At 50.1% G+C, this 21,310-nt stretch overlaps 2 protein-coding genes across 2 annotated transcripts; one reads left to right on the top strand and one right to left on the bottom strand.

Annotated features, from left to right (window-relative positions):
- The first annotated feature begins 350 nt into the window (after window positions 1-350).
- On the top strand, window positions 351-13,922 carry Vdac2 (voltage dependent anion channel 2). Its single transcript, XM_006984758.4, has 10 exons — window positions 351-491; window positions 677-735; window positions 1,784-1,852; window positions 2,590-2,639; window positions 6,721-6,873; window positions 6,973-7,025; window positions 7,369-7,596; window positions 9,751-9,901; window positions 12,333-12,390; window positions 13,544-13,922. The coding sequence occupies exons 2-10, from the start codon at window positions 702-704 to the stop codon at window positions 13,633-13,635; spliced, it is 888 nt and encodes a 295-aa protein (XP_006984820.1). The 5' UTR covers window positions 351-491; window positions 677-701; the 3' UTR covers window positions 13,636-13,922.
- A 1,661-nt stretch (window positions 13,923-15,583) lies between these two features.
- Window positions 15,584-17,873, bottom strand: Comtd1 (catechol-O-methyltransferase domain containing 1). Its single transcript, XM_006984757.4, has 7 exons — window positions 17,713-17,873; window positions 17,488-17,615; window positions 17,151-17,256; window positions 16,942-17,060; window positions 16,812-16,866; window positions 16,543-16,676; window positions 15,584-16,396 (listed from the first exon to the last, which is right to left on the bottom strand). Exons 1-7 carry the CDS (start codon window positions 17,804-17,806, stop codon window positions 16,244-16,246), a joined length of 789 nt encoding a protein of 262 aa, XP_006984819.1. The 5' UTR covers window positions 17,807-17,873; the 3' UTR covers window positions 15,584-16,243.
- Window positions 17,874-21,310: the final 3,437 nt, after the last annotated feature.

The following is a 21,310-nucleotide window of genomic DNA, read 5'->3' as shown; positions in this document are numbered from 1 at the left end:
GCCCGGAGGCGGAGGGGGCGCACGTGACCCCGCGGGCGGCGTCGCCCCGCCCCGCCGTGACGCGCGAGGCCCCTCCCACCCTGACCGCGAGGGTGCCGTTGCGCCGCCTCCGCCGTTCCCCGGCCCTCGCCTCTCGGGCTGCCCGGTCCATTGCCTGACCCGTGGCCCGCCGGCTCTTCCGCGCCCCTTGCCCGTCGGACGGTCCGAGACAGCTCAGCCCGGGGGAATCACCGTGCCCTCGGCCCCGCGTGGCCACTCCGGAGCAGGTGGGCGTGGGCGGGGGGGCGGCGCGGCGCAGGACAGGCGCAGCCGGACAGCCCGGGCGGCCAGCGGCGGGGTCCTGGCTGGGGGAGGCCAGGCTTGCGGCGGGGCGCAACGGTGTCTCCTTCACTTCGCCCTCCAGCCGCGGTGGCTGCAGCGCAACCTCCAGATAGCGGAGCGGCCTCGGCGTAGCGGAGCGGCGGCGGCAACGCCCCTCGGGACACCCGCAGGTACCACGCTGTCCGGCCTCCTGCTGAACCCGGGGTCTAGGCCGGGCCGGCAGCCCGAGCGGACTCGGGGCAGCCCTGCTCCCCTAAGATGGCCGCACGGGCCCCCGGCTCTCTGCTCTGCTGTCCGGGATCCCCCGTGGGCCCTTTGACCGTCCCCCTGACCGCACTTCTTGTCCCTCCTACAGATCACCTTTTCCCCGCGGCTTCGCTATGGCGGACTGTTGTGTACCGACATGCCCAAGGCGTAAGTAGACCCAGGGACGTGTCCGCGGTGGGGCTGCTGGGTCCCTCTTTGGAAAACCATAGCTCGTCCCGTCGCGATCTACAATGCCTGCAAGGACTTGGAAAGTCTGGCCCCTCGGCGTGGCCGCTCAAGCTTACTGCCCACTCTGCTGACCAACGCGGTGCTGGGCTGTTGGGTTGCAGATGGGGGGCTCGCGCCCGGGGCGTTGGTCCTTGGCCGGACCCACCCTCTGCTTTTGAATGTGTCATTTACACATCCGGAAGCAAAACAAAAACTACTAGTTGTTGAATTCCGCCCCGGAGAATTCGACCTGTCGCCTTGCAAAGAGGAAGTAGGTCTCCCTCAGTCTGCAGAGATGGAGTGCACTACAAGGTCATTACACGTGTTCCTAAGGGTGTGGATGTGCTCTTTAGAATGAATGAGCTGTAGCGGGAGCTCAGATTCCTTGCCCTTACGCCTCACTGCTTTGGCGGAGCACTTGGGAGCCCTATTAATGTGTTTAAAGTGCCATTTGATATTTAGTTGCTTTAGACACTTGACTGAAAGAAACATAGATGGTTGTATTTTACCCCCGTCTCAAGATGTCAGTTCCCAGAGTTAAGTTTCTGTCTCCCTGCCCGTGTGTTGATTTTGTTCTTGTTGTTCTGTGTGTTGATTTGTTCTTGTTGTTCTTGTTTGTGTTGATTTTGTTCCCCTACCAAAGGATTTGCTAGGGTAAAATGCCTAAACTTAAAATTTTGGTTTTTAATCTCAGTTAAATCCGTCAATTCCCATAAATTCTGGCTAGTGTGTGTACACTTGTAGTAGTGTTGTGAGGCTGTGGATATTAAGTGTAGGAAAGACAGGCTTCCCCCCCTACTCTATAAAAACAAACTGGTGGAACCGTCCCAAGTTTATACCACCACATAGCCACTTAGAAGTAAACTTGTACGGATGGCTATTGAGTAGTTGCAGTGCCATCAAAAGCATTCCCATTGGTCTTGAATGTAAATATTGGTAGTAGGTCAGAGTCCAGTCACACTAACTGTAGAATGTTTCTTTTTACCAGCAATGTGTATCCCTCCATGCTATGCTGACCTTGGCAAAGCTGCCAGAGATATTTTCAACAAAGGATTTGGTAAGGACTTTTCATTTTAGCTTAAAAGAGAAAAATGTGTGCTTGGATCTTTTCAGGAAATTGACTTGCTTTTCCAGGCTGAATATCCTGCTGGATTAATTCTTCTGCAGATGCATTTTATGTTAGACTGCTATACTGCACCCCAGTTTCTCAGCTTTTCTTCAGGTCGCAATTTATGAATTCTAACCTTTTAAGGGAAAAGCTTGTACTTTTTGTTGTTGTTGTTTTGAGACAGTTTCTCTGTGTAGCCCTGGCTATCCTGGAACTCACTCTGTAGACCAGGCTGCCCTTGAACTCACAGAGATCTGCCGACTCTGCCTCCTGAGTGCCGGGACTAAAGGCTTGCCCCCCCCCCCCCCCCCCACTGGGCTGGGAGTGATTTTCTAATCTAACATTTAAAAATGGCTTGAAGAGGGTGTGTCACAAGGTGGGGCAGTTCTCCCGCCAGCACTCTGGGCATCTGCAGTCAGTAGCCTCAGTAGAACTGACTGCTTTTGAAGTGTCCTTCAGGTACTGCAGGACAGTACTTTTTTATTCCCCTGCACAAACATGAAAAACCCAGTAGGCTGAAAATCAAGATTAGTAGTAGGGATGCAAGGCCCCGAGTTCAAATGAGAACACATATAAGACCTCATAAGTGCAGCAGGATAAATTTTGGAGATGGAATTATTTTAAATGTAGCGAGAATAATGGGTATACATGGCAGAACACTCATGCTTACTCTCTATTTTTTGAAGGCTTTGGGTTGGTAAAGCTGGATGTGAAAACGAAGTCATGCAGTGGCGTGGTAAGTGACTAATACATTCTCATCAATCTTTTCATTTCTTACCCTGTAAATGTCTACAGCTGTTGCCTTAAAAAGGCAGAGGTTAATTTGTTTTGAGTGATTTATGTGTAATCTGATTTATTGGCTTTGGGTATGATTTCTGATTTTCATGTAGTTTTATTATTTTCCTGTGTATATATGTGTTACTATGATTGCACAAAGAAGTTGGGAAAAACTTCTTATTTGGGTTATTTGGGACTATTCGGGTAGATTACAAGCTTGAAGGCCAGAGGCTTGTAACCCAGACTCTTTGGTTTTCTTCAAGACAGGATTTCTCTGTGTAGCTTTGGAGCCTGTCCTGGAACTTGATCTGTAGACCAGGCTGGCCTTGAACTCACAGAGATCCACCTGTTTCTGCCTCCTGAGTGCTGAGACTGAAGACGTGATAACCCAGAATCTTAATACCTATCAGAGTTCTGGCCTTAATAGTAATTTGTTTGGTTGACCACACTGATCATTTAATATAATGGCTGTATTCTAACAGTCATCCATGGAGATGTCTACATATGTCTATCCTGTCTTGAGTATCACTTATGTGTTGATCAAGTCCCAGCTGTTAAAAAAGGGATAAAGTAAAATATTGTATGCTTTTTTTCTTTCTCTAAAAGTTTTTTTTGAGATTTGGAGGTGGGTGTTGTGTACATTCTAAACTATCATTATAGGGCACTGTGATAAATGCATGCTGTTCTGCATATAACTGGAATTTATTAAAGTTGTTCCTGGTGGGATTTCTTAATGCTCAGACCTGTTGCACTTAGGAGGTCTTATTTGTCCTGTCCTGTGGTTTCCTTGGTTTATAGAGAATTCTTAACTATTTGGTAATGGTTGAGTGACTGACTTGGCTGGGCTGAGAGGTTATAGTTAGTTAGCTGATTGTTATTATTTCCCACTGCTGCTGGATATTGAACTCGGGGCCTTGCATCTCTACTACTCATCTGTATTTTTAGCCTGCCGGGTTTAATGTATGTTTGTGCATGTGCGTTACCCTAAAATAAACACACTATCCTTGTCCTTAGAAAGCTTACATTCAAAACGGGGGTGGTGTGTGTGTGTGTGTGTGTGTGTGTGTGTGTGTGTGTGTGTGTGTAACTTAGCGGTGGGGGATTACTAGCTGTGTATGAGGGCCAGTGCCTCAAAACAAAACTCCTTTCTAGTTGGAAAGACAAGCTGAGGATAATTGGAGAATTGTATCAAGCACTAAATTTATAAGCCAAAATTCTTGTTGGAAAGGAAAGGTTTATTGTAACAGGGTTAGGGAAAGTTATATGGAAGTAAGTTTAAGATTTTGAAGAATCTATAGGCATTGGATCAAAGAGGGTATGTTTTGTTTATACCTCCTGAGTAAAATTGAATAATATTGGTGCTGTAGTATACACACCTACTCACAATTAAATTCTACTAAGGCTCCTTTCTTTTTTGAACTGCAGAGATGCTCAGGCTACCCAAAATGTGGAAGATAAGTTCATGGTGGGGGAATGAATTGCTTTAGTGTTGGTTTAATCTGCCGGATTCGGCCCACAGGCTGATGTTGACCTTGTTTCCTGAGCACTGGTTTGGCATACATTAGGCTGGCTCTTGATTTCAGGGACTGATGCATGGTGGTGGAGCTTAGGTCATTAATCATTGTCTTGCAGGATTAAAAACTGCTGCCCATATACATTTCCCATTTAAACTATTTGTTGGAAGAAAATGCTTCCTGTGTATTTAATGTCATCCTATTGTTTGTGCATGCAAAGCTACAGAGCTTTCTCCGGCAACTCTGTGCTGTTACAGTTGAGAATACAGGTCTCCACAAGTTAACTGTGTTCCTCAGGATTACTCATTGAGCAAATGACACCTCAACCCAGATAACTAGGACTCATAACTTCATATCAAATGTTATTTCTTTTTTTTTTTTTTTTGGTTTTTCGAGACAGGGTTTCTCTGTGTAGCTTTGTGCCTTTCCTGGAGCTCACTTGGTAGCCCAGGCTGGCCTCGAACTCACAGCGATCCGCCTGGCTCTGCCTCCCGAGTGCTGGGATTAAAGGCGTGCGCCACCACCGCCCGGCACTCAAATGTTATTTCTTAATATAACCTAACCTAGTGCATTTTAGGAGACTGAATGTTAAGCATTGAGATAATTTCTGTTAATGAAAGTGTCTAGTTTTAGGAGGACATAAATAGAGACCTAAGGATTTTGATCTTTTTTGTTGTTTTGTTTTTCGAGACAGGGTTTCTCTGTGTAGCTTTGTGCCTTTCCTTTAACTTGCTTTGTAGACCAAGCTGGCCTTGAACTCAGAGACCGCCTGCCTCTGCTTCCCGAGTGCTGGCATTAAAGGTGTGTACCACCACCACCTGGCGATTTTGATCTTCTTAACTTCAGAGTTAAAAATATTTCTATTCTAAGAGAAGGATTGTTCTCCATTGACAACAGTTTTTTTCCCTTTTTTTTTGACAGGGTTTCTCTGTGTAGCCTTGGCTGTCCTGGAACTCACTCTGTAGACCAGGCTGTCCTCAAAGTCACAGAGATCGCCTGCCTCTTGCCTTACAAGTGCTGGGACTAAAGGCATGCGCCACCACCGCCTGGCGACAACAGTTTTTGATATATTTTTTTTTTTATTTTACGACAACTGTTTTTGATATTTCTTTTTATTTTATTGTCTGTTTTTTGAGTTTGTGTGTGTGTGTGTGCATGCGTGCTCAGAGATCTGCCTGCCTCTACCTCCTGAATACTGGAATTAAAGACATGCACCACTACCTCCTGGCAGGGTCTGTTTCTTAACTCCAGGTATCGCAATTTCTGATAAACTTTAGATATTCAATTTTAGGCATAGCTTTCCAGAGACTGTAGTGTAGAGACACTGATAGAGAAACCGAAAGTCAGAACTCTGACAGGCTGCTTAAAGCTTACATTTTATCTTGATATATTTCACATGCCATCCTTGGTAAAAACCAGACACTTGGGTCATCTAGAAAATTCTGAGATCCAGCTTCCTTCCTCCGTGTTCCCCTTGCCCTGGGTGTGCCTCAGGGACTGTGTTCTATACACACCCACGAATAAAACTTTTTAAAAGACTTATTTTCAATTAAAAGTGTTTTTATTTTACATGTATGCCAGTTTGCCTATGTATGTCTTTGTGTCCTGGTGCCTGCTTGTGAGTTGCCGTGTGGATGCTAGGAACCAAATTTGGGTTCTCTTGTAGAGTGTATTTACTCGCTGGCTATTTTTCTAGTTCCAAGGCTAAGCTTTTTTATAGTACTTCAAATTAATAATCCTTGTATTTTTTTGCTGCCAACACAGGTTATGTGATGTATGATGAAAATCAAGAAGCTCCCCCAATCCACTTTTAAAAGGCTTATTTTTATTTTGTGTGTATGTTTTTTTTTGCCTGCATATGTATCTGCACCATGTGTGTGCAGTACCCACAGGGGCCAGAAGAGGGTGGTGGATATGCTGGTCTGGAGTTTACAGACTGTTAGCTGCCTTGGGTGTTAGGAATCAGACCTGAGTCCTCTGCAAGAGCAACAGGTGCTCTTTACTACTTAGCCATCTTTCCAGCCCCATGAAAATAGGGTGAGTTGGGTGTGGTGGTGTACACCTTTAATCCCAGCACTAGGAAGGCAGAGGCTGGCAGATTAGAATAGCCTGGTCTACAAAGCCAGTTCCAGGACAGCCAGATCAACAACAAGAAACAGCAAAAAGAAGATATATAAGTTGTTTGGAAAGCCTGAAATCTAGCGAAGACTCATTTCAGAAAACAAGGACTTGGAGAGATGGCTCAGCATTTAAGAGTGGGTGCTGCTCTTGAAGAGGGTCCTAGTTCATTTCCAAGCACCCATGTGATGGCTCCCAACCACCTGTAACTTCAGCTTCAGGGAAATCAGACTCCTGGCCTTCATGGCATCTGCACTTAATATTCACATACACATGCAAATTAAAAACAGTTCTTTAAACATTTGCCACTGTTGTGTTTGCTTAGGAAGTTAAGTGTGTTGAGTAAGTTAGGCAGTGCGTTCTTCCAGGCTTAGGAGAAGGCTCATGAGTTGTTTGTTGTCTTGTTAGGAATTTTCAACATCTGGTTCATCTAATACGGACACTGGTAAAGTCAGTGGGACCTTGGAGACCAAATACAAGTGGTGTGAGTATGGTCTGACTTTCACAGAGAAATGGAACACCGATAACACTCTGGGGACAGAGATTGCAATTGAAGACCAGGTAGTGTTTCACAAACTTGATTTCTGTCATTTTTGAATTTCAAAAAGGAAAGAAAGCTGAACATAAATTCTCATGAATTCTTTTTCTCCTGAAATACAGATCTGTCAAGGTTTGAAGCTGACATTTGATACCACCTTTTCACCGAACACAGGGTAAGTGCTGATGTTTCCGCATCACTGCATTCTTGAAGCATTCTTGGCTGCTCACTGCAGCGGTGAGGCCTGCTGTTGACCACTGCCTGCCGCTGTTGGCTTGCATCAGAAACTGGCCTCCTCTTCACTGTGGTGGTGCTTCTCGTTTCTTAGCTTTGTGACTGTCAGTTTGACAAAGCACTTCTCTATGATGGGGCAGTCCGTCACCCCATGTGGCTTTGTTTATTTGGGTGTTTTTAGCCCTAAAATTGTCATACTGCAGTTTGTTTAAATCTTTGATGTCCACCAACTATAAATCTTTGTCACTGGCCTTAGTTTCAAATCAGTCTTTCCTTCTTTTCAGAAAGAAAAGTGGTAAAATCAAGTCTGCTTACAAGAGGGAGTGTATAAACCTTGGCTGTGATGTTGACTTTGACTTTGCCGGACCTGCCATCCATGGCTCGGCTGTCTTTGGTTACGAGGGCTGGCTTGCTGGGTACCAGATGACCTTTGACAGTGCCAAGTCAAAGCTGACAAGGAGTAACTTTGCAGTAGGCTACAGGACTGGGGACTTCCAGCTACATACTAATGTGTAAGTATTTCTTTAGAGGCTCTAGGGTGCTGTGTAATGTCGCTTTTTTTGATCTGTTTTTAATGTAAAGGATATCTGACGTGAGGTAGTTCTAGATGCTGCTCAGAAGCATATAGCGTAGACCCCGAGAGTGCGTGCTCACATCATCTTTGAGACTTGAGATGCTGCTCTGTGTCTTTGGGGGGTGGGGGGTTAGGCTTTGTCAGACTGCTACCAGTGCTTTCTCTGACCTCATGACCTCGGGGGTGTGGGGTCCTGGTTTGATAGGATTATCTTAGCATGTTAGATCACCTTTAATCCTAGCATTGGGAGGCAGAGGCAGCTGTATCTTTTTGAGATTGGGGCCATGGTGAGTTCCTTTCTCAAAAATTTAAAAAAAAAAAAAATGGGCGTTGGTAGCACACACCTTTAATCTCAGCACTCAGGAGGCAGAGCCAGGTGGATCTCTGAGTTCAAGGCCAACCTGGTCTACAGAGCGAACTCCAGGACAGGCTCCAAAACTACCTAGAGAAACTCTTATCTTATCTTGGGAAAAACAACAACAAACGTGTTTCATACCCAGCTCAAGTTAGATTACATAGAAAAGGACTAACTTTTTCCATGACAAGTCAGTATATTGGTAAATAACAGAAGTACAAAAGAAAAACATTTCCCATAATCCTACCAACTAGACACATAATCTTAAAGTTTTTTTTTAATTAATTAATTTGTTTGTTATATTATGGCACATGTGAATGTTAACTGGAAAACTGATTGTCTCGGGCATCAAACTCGGGTACTCAGGCTTGGTAGCAAGGGCCTCAAGTCCCAATAAGCAATCTCTCTCTCTGGTCCTAAGTACAGTTTTTTAAAGTCTCTTTTGCAGCCCCCTTTAAAGAGTCTTTCTCTGTCCCGCTAACCAGCTTTCCAATAATGACACAAAGACTTTTTACTAATATGAAAGCTTGGCCTTAGCTTAGGCTTGTTTCTGAATAGCTCTTATAACTTAAATTAACCCATTTCTGTTCATGCAGACTAGGCTGCCACGTCACTCATGGCGTCTACCTCTCCTTCTGCATGTCCTGCTTCCTCTGTCTGTCTGGTTATCCCCCTTTCTTCTTCCCAGAGCTCTCTCTGTCCGGAAGTTCTGCCTATGTCTCCTGCCTAGCTCTTCAGCTTTTTATTAAACCAATCATACCTTGCAACAGCCTGCTTGGCCTGAAACTCACTACCTAAATATATAATCTTTATTTATGTTTTGGTGTACTCTTGTATGTGTGTGCATGTGTTTGTATGTGGTGCTGCTGGAAGTAGAATCCAGGGATTTGTCCAGGATAGGCAGCATTTGATCATTGATCCTAACCCCTCTGCTCCTTGTGTGTGTGAGTGTGTGTGTTACACACCCTAATCCCAGTACTGAGGAGACAGAGGCAGAAGGATCTCTGAGTTTGAAGCCAGCCTGGTCTACATTGTAAGTCTCAGGACAGCTAGGAATACATAGAGAGACTCTGTCTTTAAAAACGTGAGGCTGGCCGGGCGGTGGTGGCACACGCCTTTAATCCCAGCACTCGGGAGGCAGAGCCAGGCGGATCTCTGTGAGTTCGAGGCCAGCCTGCGCTACCAAGTGAGTTCCAGGAAAAGGCGCAAAGCTACACAGAGAAACCCTGTCTCCAAAAACAAAAACAAACAAACAAACAAACAAAAACGTGAGGCTGTCCTAGAGAGATGACTCAGCAGTTAAGAGCACTGGCTACTCTTCCAGAGGACCCAGATTTGATTCTCAGAACCCACATGGCAGCTCCTAACTGCCTGTAACTCCAGTTCCAGGGGATCTGACACCCTTACACAGACATATGCAGGCATATATACATCAATGTGTATAAAATAGAAATAAATCATTAAAAACACGAGGCTGAGGCAGAAGATTGCTATGAATTTGCGTGTAGCCTGGGTTACAGAGTAGACTTGCACTGTCTCACCCACACCAGAAAAGAGTTTGGAGTTTTCGTTAGAACTGTCAGGACCAGCTCCTGTACACCAGGCGAGCATTGTACCTCTCTGCTGCCTGCTCAGTGCTAGTAGTGGCTTACACTAACAGGACTGCTCCAGTACTACCCTGTGCCTCAGAAGTGGTTACGTTGTCTATTCTAGATTCTAATTCAAAATATCTTATAGCAATAATGGGACAGAATTTGGAGGATCAATTTATCAGAAAGTATGTGAAGATTTTGACACTTCAGTAAACCTTGCGTGGACATCAGGCACCAACTGCACTCGATTTGGGATTGCAGCTAAATACCAGTTGGACCCCACTGCTTCCATTTCTGTGAGTACTTGTGCAGCCTAGAGTGGGGTCTCTGGTGGTGGGAGTGACTCTCGGGGGTACTGAGACTCAGTCCATGTTCACACGTGGACTGGCGTTAGAATGAATGCTGCTTTTCCTGTGGAAGTTGTACTGCTAGAGGGTTGCCATTCAAGCTAGATCACGGGTGACTGGATGAGAATGGCCCCCATGTGCTGATCTGTTTGAGTGCTTGGTGCCCAGTTGGTGGGACAGATGAGGAGGTGTGGCCTTGTTGGAGGAGGTGTGTCATTTGGGGCAGGTTTTGAGGTTTCAGAGCCCAGTCATTCCCAGGGAGCTCTTTGCCTCGTGCTTGTGGGTCAGGTGTGAGTTCACATCATGCCTACCTGCCTACTGCCATGCTTCCCACGGTGACGGCATGGACTCGGCCTCTGAAACCTGGAGTCCTGAACTAAAGGCTCTCCTTAGAAGTCACCTTGGTCGTGGTGTCTCATCACATCAGTAGAAAAGTAACTAAGACAATCACAGAGGTTCTCTTCACTTTGAGAGCTGCTGAATTAGTATTGCTAATACCCCTGAGCCCCCAAGCCTGCCGAAGCTCCAGTGACCCGTGTCTGGAGTCCTCGGTGGTTTATACTTGTGTTGGGGAATAATAATAGTACTTTCTTGGATTTCATCTTTTTATGGTTTATCAAGTATCTTCAGATTTGGTCTGGGAGGTCACTGGTCTAAGCATTTTTACAGGGGAAGAGACGGGGTTGGCAAGAGAAGGATTTAATATTACTGTTGGGGGAGTGGAGCCAGGACTGGACCCAGTGTCTTGATTGGAACCCTGTCTAAGTGAGCAGAACATCCTACTGGGACTGTCGCCTGAAAGCCTGCACCTCTAGGACCTGCTCACCCATCTTAAGGGCAGAGCGAGATGGTTGGACACTCTTGTCTGATTTTCGGCTCCTTCTCCTGTGCATGTCTTTGGTCTTTGAGTTTATGTCTTTAGAGGTAGAAGAATGTGTGCTGTGAGGGGCCGGGGATTGGCTTCCATTCCTGGCAGATGAGCAGCTGTGTCAGGGACTGTCTGTACTGTCTGTACTGGGATGACAGGAAGTTAAAACAGTCCAGGAGAGTTAGTTATTCCTGTTACATAAAGTACCCTTGACTCTCAAGGACTGTTTCAATACCATAAGCGGGTATGTTCAGCCCCATCTCTGCTTTATGATAACACATAGTCAGAAATAGTGTAAAGGGGAGAGAAATACCCAGAACGCTTCTCCCTTTTCGAAGTCAGTGATGCATTTATGACTCGCCACTTCTCTGACTAGGCTAGTGAAGCACTCAGTTGAGCACACGGTTGTTCTCTTGAGATAGCCTTGTGGCACTCGAACAGATTGTATGCCTGCGGTAGACACACCTTTCAGCCACTAGTCTCCATGGGAAAAGGTGGCCTGGGACCTAGGTGTCATTGAGGAAACAGACAGCAGTTCCCATCCAAGTAGAGCCTCCCCGTGGAGCAGCTCCAGAAGCATAGTCAAGATAGATTGTGTATTGATGTCTATGTATTGTAAGAATAGAGTCACTGAATCATTACAAATCGGTGTGCTCACAGCAAGATGTTAGCTTTATGCTGTAGCCCCCAGGACACTGAAGAGCCCAGTTGCCGGTCTAGGCTCTGGAGTAGAGGGTAAATCACAGGCATATCTGTCCTGTGGCCTGCAGGCTGCATGCGTGTGTCCTGTATTGCTATAAATGTGGCCCAAACATTTGTGGGTAACAACATTCGGATGCACTGGAAGAAGTTTGGACAGCTGCCAGCATCCGGGTGGCTTAGTGAGGATGTTAGCTGGGGTAGTGGGGACGGGTGCGAGAAGGAGCTGCTGCCTCCCAATGCTCCTGTCAGCCTTGGAGGTCTGTGACCTAAATCCCAAATTGTCAGGGCATATGAGCAATTGGTAAGCCATGCCCCATTGGAGCCTCGTTATGCCCCGACTAGTTACAGCCCAAATCTAGCAGCTTAGAGGTAAGGAAGAGTGTGAGGAAGGAGTGAAGCTGTGGAGATTGGAGGAGGAACCCTGGAGGTAGTGATGTGTGGTCTAAGCCTTGAGTTCATAAATCCCTCCTCACTTACATCGCAAAGATGGCATCGTCAGCCACATATTAATTAGCTTTTGGGCTTAGCTTAGACTCAACAAAAGTAACTTTTGAGTGTTTTTTTTTATGCTGTGTGGATAATTAGGGGGTCTTTGTACATGTCCAAAGGGGTGTAAGAGAGTGTTATTGGGCCCTGTGACAATTTGATTTTGAGCTAATGTCTGATTTTTTTAAGTGGCACTGGTGCTTGCTTAATACATATTTATTAAATTTTAGTATCCCATTGAGTTAAATTCCTGGGCTCTATAGTTCCATGATGGGGAATACCCAAAAGCTTTATCTCCCTTCAGAAATGTTTCTCTCTTTCTAGGCAAAGGTCAACAACTCTAGTTTAATTGGAGTGGGCTATACTCAGACTCTGAGGCCTGGTAAGTATTGTTGATAAAGTAGGGTTGTTTTTACAGCCCTCTTCCCCTTTTAAAAACTAGTCATTGAAGTGTGCGGGTGTTCTGTCTGCTTCTGTGTCTGCACACTGGAGAGGGCGGGCGGGCAGTGGATCCCATGGGACTCTAGCTACACACGGCTTTGGAGCCACCACGGGGCTGCTGGGAATTGAACCCAGGACCTCTAGAAGAGCACTCGGTGTTCTTGACTGCAGTCGTCTTTCCAGCCCCATTTTTACAGTATTTAAAAAACTTTTTGGTTTTTCGAGACAGGGTTTCTCTGTGTAGCTTTGTGCCTTTCCTGGGACTCACTTGGTAGTCCAGGCTGGCCTCGAACTCACAGAGATCTGCCTGGCTCTGCCTCCCGAGTGCTGGGATTAAAGGAGTGCGCCACCACCGCCCTGCTTAAAATTTTTTTTTAGTGTATTTTGTGACCCTTGCAAGCCTGTCGTGGGGTTGACAGTCCTTTTCTGGGAAGTTGCAGCTCATGGCCCTCCCCCTTGCTCTGTGAGTGAGGAGGGCTGTCCTGAACAGGCACAGCGCCCTCACTACCCACTGCTGTCTAAATGCTGTCTTGGACCAGAGTTCACCTGGTGCGTTGGCTGGTCTGTCTCTGCGGTCCCCTTCAGGTCGGGGATTCCAGAGCAGCTCTATTTCTAACGAGCTCTGGAGGGCTTAGAGCAGTTGGCCAACAAGGTCCTGAAGTACTGGCAGCCCAATTTTCCTAGCGGGAACCCCACTTCCCACACCTGAAACTTAAAGAAAAGTGAAAGTGAACCCGAAAGGGCCAGTTACTGCTCACATACTCAGCACCCTCTTAGGTCAGCACCCTCTTACCTACCTGCTGTGTGTGCTTCCTACTTGTCCTCAGAGGCCTCTTTTTAGGGTTCACTTACAATCGGGTCTTTCCAGGGGTGTCTAGTCTGGGTAGTATAGTGACTGATATGGCTTCGAACGCTTTGAACTTATTACTAACCTTTTTCTGTCTAAGATGTACATTTCCCACAGTTCCCAGTGTCACGGTTCATCCAGTGCCCTCTGCTGGCCGGGATTAGTATGGTCGTTGCAGGCTGAGGAAGTATGGGTGGGCCCATCATGGTTGACTGTCAGGCCCTCATGGGGTTTGCTTTGTTCACAGGTGTGAAGCTTACTCTGTCTGCTCTGGTAGACGGGAAGAGCTTTAATGCTGGAGGCCACAAACTCGGGCTTGCCTTGGAACTGGAGGCTTAATCCAGTTGAAAGAAACCTCTGGGAACGGATTATCAGAAGATTTGGCCTTAATATATTTCCATGTGACCAGCAGGCTCCCCCTTCCCCCCAGAAGGTGATGAAATCAAAGGCTGATTAAACAAGAGCTGTATTTTGAATATTTAGACAGTTTCCTGTTGGCTGGTTTCTAGTTGGATGGTTACCTAGTTGTCAGGGCTGCCGTTGTGCGGCGCCTCCACATTATTTAAATGTATTTAATGTTCATGTGCTGCCCACCAATGATGAAATAGACGTTTATGAAAACCGGGCTATGGTCTGCATGTTTGTTTTCTGTTCCTTTAACATTGACCATTGTACTGAATGGATCAGTGGATGCTTTAAGATGAGGGAAGAGATTGTTTTGTGTTATAGTCAACCATCATTAGAATTACTTTGGTAACCCCAAACATGACAAATTATGAATAAAACGAGTGTACATAACTAATGACTCCACGTATGTGCAGTTACAGATTGGCCAGCCAGGGGCTAAACCCTGGTTAATACTTTCTGGTGAGCAGTTTGCTCTTTACCTTAATCTGTGCAGCTAAATTCCTGTGTCCTTAGCAGAATTCCACGAGACCTTTGAGACAACAATAAAATCAGAGGATACATACTTTAATACTCTTCATTTTCTAAGTTTGTGCAAATTTACAGTGAGTCACTGTTAACCCCACGGGTGATGCTGAATGGTTAAACAGGCATGCCGTACCCTTCGGAGGGTACCCACAGCCACAGAAAGTGGAGGAGGTCCTAGATAGGTATGGCGGGCAGAGGAGAAGGCGGTGCAGTGATGGGTGCAGAGAGGAGTGAACGGGCACCCCTTAGCCAGCACCCAGGGATCTGCATACCCCGTGATTCCGGTGGGAAGAGGAGGACAGCACAAGCTTCCCCAGGGAGGGTATCAAAGGTGGGAGGGGAAACCATGGATGAGAGAAGGGAGACAAGGGGCACACTTGTGGATGTAGAGACCCACGGTGAGTCGGAAGCTTTGGAGGAGAGCTAAGAATGGAGCGCGTGGGACTTCCCCATACACAGAAATGGGGCACGTGAAGAAGAAAGAGCCTCTAGGTTAAGAGTTTGACGTGTGGAGCTGAGGGACACAGAGGTGTCTTCTGGCCCCACTGTTTGCCCTAAGGGATTGGCAAGGGGCACCATATGAATGAGAAGACCGATTCCCTGAAAGGTTCCGTCTCTAGGCACCCATCACTGTGGAAGGTAACAGGTTGAAATTTGAGTCTGGATCCGTTGCTTGGTGAGAAGGAACTATGAAAGGTATCCAGACTGATGTGAAAGTAATGCTTGCCAACCTAAGCTGTCCTCAGCCCCCTCGTGGCCGATGCCCCTCAGCCAATGGGTACATTCCATGCTGCACTTTGGAGTTCACCTGTGGGCGAGCGTGTGTACACATGTGGGTTACCAGTATATAAGAGGCACTTCTCAGAGTGGACTGGACCAGGTCTCCTGTGTGCACTGGAGTGTGCACTTGTGACTTAGGGAGAAAGGGCTGGGGTGCAGCTAGTTCTTGAGGTGGGGCTTGGGCAGATTCAGCTCATGAAGCTGCACTTGGAGCAGTCTCTAGGTGTGTGCCCCCGGGGCCTGAACCCACAGGTGGCAAACCTGTGCGGTCCCAGAAAGTGCCCTCATTCTAGAGCAGCTGGAGAACTGTGAGGAGCAGAGTCCCAGTCAGAGGCTGGCTTCTTCCCCTGCCCCCCAAAGGACAATGCTAGAAAAGACTCAAGATCTTGAGGTGCCTTGAATGCTGCCTACTATCAAGTCTGTTTTACACCTTGGACATCAGTTCCCTCCCACAGGAGGGGGCAGCAGACAGAAATTTGATCCAACCTTAGGTCTTCAGGTCTAGGCCAAGATGGTTGGTTCTCAGTTGATGGCCACTGATTGGTGCTAATGGAGTTATTAAGGCAGCTCCACATAGTGAAAAGGGAGGTTTATTTTGGGGTAACTTACAAGTAAAGGGATAGGTTACAGGATCCGGGAGAGGTGAAGTGCAGTCCAGCGGTGATCTCTGGAGAACTCTGCTTGGTCTACTGTCCAGCATCCAGGATCACCAGGAACCAAGAGAGCCCTCCGGGTCTTAAGGGCTCTGGTCTCGGCCCCACCCCAGGGGCAAGTCATAGGTAGGCGTGACAGTTCCCGGAAGCCTCACTAGGGGTAGTACTTCCAGGTCAAAGCTGGACCAGCTACCCACTACAGAGGGCTTGCACTGCCCAGGTGAGGGTGGGGAGGCAACAGCCCTGTGAAAATGTGGGTAGACGGCCAGCAGCCCATGCCTAGGTTGCTCTCTAGCAGGACCCTTATCTTGTCAGACCCAGGAGACAGATAAGGCCCTCCCTTCCATCTAGCCCCCATAACCCGTTGGGAGTCTACTCAATGCATACAGCTGCAACAGTTTATTAAAACTACCCTGTCAGGGCCACAAGCCTTGGTGCCAGAGAGACCCTTTACTGGAAAAGCTGTCTGTGTTCCTGTAGGGAACACCACCTAGTGAACCAAATATGGATGCTCAGAAGGTCGTGTGTCCCAGTCCTTTTATTGTCAGGTTGAAAACAAGGGTCACTGGCTGGGGTTCTCCTTAGATCTTGAAGGCCAAGGAGAGCCCGTCCCCTAGGGGCAGGAGGCTGATGTAGATCCTGGCGTCCCGTAGGATGCGCTCATTCAGGTTCCTAACGCACTCCACAGCCTTGTCCCTGGGCTTGGGCTGCAGCACCTCTCCGCGCCACAGGACCTGTGGAGGGAGGGGCGGGCCATCGGGAGGGGGGGCAGGAGGGGCGGGGCCTACGGTGCTCTGGGCGGGGCTTGGGGGTGGGAGGGGCCGAGATGTCCGGGGGCAGTACCCGGCGAGGGAGCTGTCTAGCCTTCGCTAGTCCTTACCCTGAGCACGGCGAGCACGCCTCCGGGGCGAAGCAGCTGTAGACAGCGCTCGTAGTAGGCGGCACAGTTCTCCTTGTCAGCGTCCACCACCGCTACGTCGAAGGTTCCGGCCTCGCCCGCCGCTAGGAGCTCATCTTGCGGGGACAGAGGGCAGGTGCCGCTGAGCTGCGGTCCCGGTGGCAGGAAGCCCCTGCCCAAGGTTCAGGGTCGCCAGCTTGGTCCCCCAGGTTGGACAGTGCAGGCAGGGCCCCTCCCACGCCGGTGCTCACCCAAAGTCTGCAGGGCCGGCTGCAGCCGAAGGTCGATCTTCTGCTCCACTTCGGCCTGCGGAAGGAGGCCGGGTCAGACCGGCACGCCCCCGAGGCCGAGCACGCGCAGCCGCAGGCGCGGGACTCTCACCTGCTTCCAGAGGGGCCGCCCCAGCTCCGGGGGTTCCGCGTCCACCTCGCAGGTCACCACGCGGCCAGCCTCGGGAAGCGCCAGGGCTAGCGCCAGGGCGGAGTAGCCAGTGAAAGTACCTGTGGAACCGGACACCCACTGGCTCAGTCCAGGGTGCGGGGTGGCCCCGTGACTCGGGGTCCCCAGCGCCCCTGGCTGTGCGCCCCTACCCAGGTCCAGCGCTTTCTTGGCCTTGATGAGCCGGGCCAGGTTGGCCAGAAGCTGGGCCTGCTCACATGTCATCATGGAATCCCCCTGCGGCTGCTCCAGGGTCAGCTGTGTATGGAAGAGGGTGGTACGGTTCCTGCCAATCACCGCCCCCCCCCCCCCCCCGTACAGGTTTTGAACCCTGCAGGGGCGCGGTGGCAGGTGTGGCCTAGAGGGGGACAGGTCGCAGGGAACCCGGAAGCCCAGAGAGGGCCTCGGCCCAGCCCAAGGTCGCAGAGCCATGTGAGATCCACCATGCTGGGGAGTGAGGAACCTGTTCTCGCCCCCAGTCCTACTGACCAGTCGCAGGCTTCGCAGCGCCGGGTGCTCCCGCATGGAGCGGCTCAGCAGATACTGCCACAGGGGACTGTCCTCAGGGGGCAGCAGGCTCTGTTGTCGCCTGGACCCCCACGGAGGCCACCGTCTCCCTGCCGGGGAGAGGGTGCCGGATCAGGGCCTGGGGTTCTAACAGGGTTCTCGGGCTCTGCGCCGCGCCCTCCCTTTCCCGGGGCCGCCGCAGCTCACCCAGCAAGAGACCAGTGGCGAAGGCGGCGCCCAGCGCGGCCGAGCCCAGGGCCAGCGCGGCGGGGACAGACAGGCGAGGCAGTGGCTGAGCCATGGTGCTGGTGGTAGCAGGCGGTGGCGATGGTCACGTGTGCTGGAGTAGAGGGGATGGGACTGGGACTAGCGACTGGGCTCCACCTTGTCCAGGCCCTGGCCGGCATAGCCGCGGCCTCGGGCACCATCTGGTGACACATCGCCGTATTGCAAAGGTCAGGCTGAGAGAACCGCGCGCCACCCGGTGGCCGCATGTGGAACTGCTTCGGGCCGGGGAGCAAGCCCTTGTCGCTGGGGCTCTTGCTGTGTCTGCAGTGTGACCGACCGCCCCTCCTGGCTGCTATTGTTGAGGCCCCCGAGGCATATGTGAGCATGGGGAGCGGGTCGGGGGTGGGGGGAGGTAAAATGAGTGTGTGGCCAATGGAAGTGTTCAGAGAGACTTCAGGGACGCTTCCTGGAGAGGTGCCCAAGCGGAAGGAGCCGAAGACAGGAGACAGGCAGGGCTTCAGGAGCCCTGGGGCACCTAGTTAGTGGGTTCCGAGACAGTATCCTTAGCAGCAGGGATGCTGGGTGTAGCATTTTCTGCCTGTCCGTCTTTCCGAGTTTCCTTTTTGTGAAGAAGGGTTACAGTCTTACCACGAAAGGCACCAGATTTCTCGCACACAGTAGGTGTTCAATAGTGGTAGCTGCTGTTCTGGGCATCTTAGGCAGGCGGCAGCTGAGTTCCCCTTGCAGGGCTATTCTACCAGGCTGGTATTCCCTAGGCGGTTATTGAATACCTACTGTATGCTGAACTCTGGTGGAAGGGGAAGGCGGCGATGGTTTGTGGCTTGGAGACAACCGGCCAGGCACAACTGGTAGGCAGCCCCCATCTTCCTGTCCCCTCTTCTATAGGGTGAAGTCATTGCTAGTCCTCACTGCGCACAGCACCTGACAGAGTTCCCAGCGAAAAGACAGGCACAGGCCTTACACACAGGCTATCTGAGCTAATTTTTGTTTTTTTCCTGAGACGGTTTTTCTGCGTAGTTTTGGTGCCTGTCCTGGATCTCACTCTGTAGACCAGGCTGGCCTCGAACTCAGAGATCGAACTCAGAGATCCGCCTGGCTCTGCCACCGCCGCCCAGTTTATCTGCGCTACTTTTAAAAGAGATGCAATCCGCAGGGCCCCTGAGGTGGTTGCCTTGGAAGCCTGTTTCTTAACGACACCGGCCAGGTCCTGAGACCCTCAGAAGGCAGGCAAGCCGGGCAGGATGAGTCCCCAGGCAGGACTAGAGCTGAGGGAGAGGCCGGAGTACTGGGCCCCAGGAGGTAAGGGCAGGGCTGCCTGGCTGGAGAGCAGCGCCTCCATTCACAACCAGGGTAGATTGGCTTCTTGACCTATGGGCGTCTGCCCGGGGCGGGGGGTTGGGGGCGCAGCTGGACAGAAGAGAAACCCGCTTTCTCTGGGTGTGTGCTGAGCTCTCCCAGCTGCTCCTGGAGCCCGCCTCGAGGACAAGCTCTTTGTCCTCACTGACTCTCGACATCCGGTTCGGTCCTGGAAAATGTTTCTAAGTTTGAGCCATGTTCTCCAGGTGAGGATCGAGGAAGAGGCCGCGCCTTAGGGCTGAGCACCCGACGGGCACTAAGTGCGAGCCTTCTGAGTGATGTCCTGGTGGTCCCACTCCGCGGCCAGCGGTGAAAACGGGCAGGGGAAGCCTTTACCGAGCACACCCAGCGACCCTGGCGGCAGGGTGTTGTTTCCCATTTTCCGGAGAAGGAAAGGGAAGCCCTGAACGGGTCACCTCTCCAAGCTCACGGTCCAGCGGCCTGCTCTCCTAAATTCTACCGACTTTATCAGTACTTCTCCGGGACGCACACAGTGGGACGCACACAGTGAGGTCCCCGCAGGACCTCAGCCCGCAGCATGCGGCACATGGCGCCCGGCCTTGGCTGGCGCCCTCTCTCCCATACCTGGGGATCCGGGTGCCTCTCGGGTCCCCAGTTCACACCACAGCCTTCCTCCCCCAACCTGGCTTCAGGCAGGAGCGGTTGGAGGTGGGGGGAGAGGGGAGCGGGCGGGGAGGGAGCCATGTCACCATATATCCCCGTCAGATTAAAAAACTAATTTGAAAAGATTAATGCCTTCCATTCCTGTTACGTTGGCTCTGCTACCTCTGGGCCTGCGGCCGCTCTGCCTCCTGATTATTGAATTTTTATGGCCTGGTAATTAATTGCAGATTCCCTGTTTTGTTCTATTTCTTTTTCTCTGACATTTTAATTTCAACAGAAAGCACCGGTCTCTATGCAGATTCTCTCTGGAGACCCTAATGGTCTATAAAACAGAATGACTTATACACGTGGCCCCCACTTCAGTTGGCGGCCGATTGTTTGAGACCTTGCTGATCACGCAAAATTTAATTTTCCCGCCCCCTCCCCTTTCTGCTCCTGTCTCTTGTCCCTTCCACCTCAGCTCCAGCGCCTCCCCTCACCACGGAGGGGGCAGAGTCGCGATCTGTTGCAGGGCCTTGTCTTTAGGAGGTCGGGGGCTGAAGTCAAGACAAGTGAACTTGGCTGGGTGCATGGAGCTGGGTGCATGTAGATAAAGGGACATTCTTGGCCAAACTGGGTCACAGCTGTTCGCAGACACAGGGATGGGACAGACCCTTGGGTTTCTGCCTGATGCCAGACTTCTCCTTCCGGCCCTGCTAACATCACGTTGCCTTGTCCTCTCTTCAGAGCCCCACCCCCACCCCTGGGTCAGGCGGATCAGAGCACAGCACAGGTGAAGACAAGATTAAATTGAGCCGAAGGGCGGGGCAGCGGTGGCGCAGGCCTTTAATCCCCAGCTCTCCGAAGGCAGAGCCAGGCGGATCTTTGTGAGTTCGAGGCCAGCCTGGTTTACAGAGAGAGTTTCAGGAAAGACAGGGCTACACAGAGAAACCCTGTCTTGAAAAACTAAAACCGAAACAAACAAACAAAAACCAAAACCAAAAACCAAACAAACACCCCCCCCCCAAAAAAAAAAAACCAAAAAACAACAACAACAAAACAAAAAGAGTCTAAGGGCTGGGAACTTGGGTGTCTCCAGGAGCCAGGCAGGTGAGGTAAATCAAGGGAGGTGATAGAGTCCCATGGGGACTGTGTCACTCCAGTGCTCAAGTGCCATCAGAGGACACGGTAGCCACTCAGCATTTACTGTGAGATGGAAAGATGGCCCAGTGTGGCTCGTTTACAAACCTGGGTTTGGTGCTGTAAACAGTCATCCGGGCCGTGGTGGCGCACACCTTTAGTCCCAGCACTCGGGAGGCAGAGGCAGGCAGATGTTTGTGAGTTCGAGGCCAGCCTGGTCTACAGAGAGAGTTCCAAGACCGCCAGGGCTACACAGAGAAACCCTGTCTCAAAAAACTAAAACAAAAACAAAGAAGCAAAACCAGTCAACACATGCTCGCACGGCTTTGAACTGTGTCTGACCGGGCTCACAGGGCCTCCTACTCATTCCTGGACAGAGAAGTCAGGACATGAAGCAGGATCCATCTGCCCATCCCGGAGTGGCCCCCAGAAACTCTTCTTCTCTTTGGGCTCTTTC

Source organism: Peromyscus maniculatus, chromosome 9 (assembly GCF_049852395.1).
Source record: "Peromyscus maniculatus bairdii isolate BWxNUB_F1_BW_parent chromosome 9, HU_Pman_BW_mat_3.1, whole genome shotgun sequence".
Taxonomy (NCBI): Eukaryota; Metazoa; Chordata; class Mammalia; order Rodentia; family Cricetidae; genus Peromyscus; species Peromyscus maniculatus.
The sequence above is the reverse complement of the archived record's forward strand: the minus strand, read 5'-3'. Positions and strand labels throughout refer to the sequence as shown.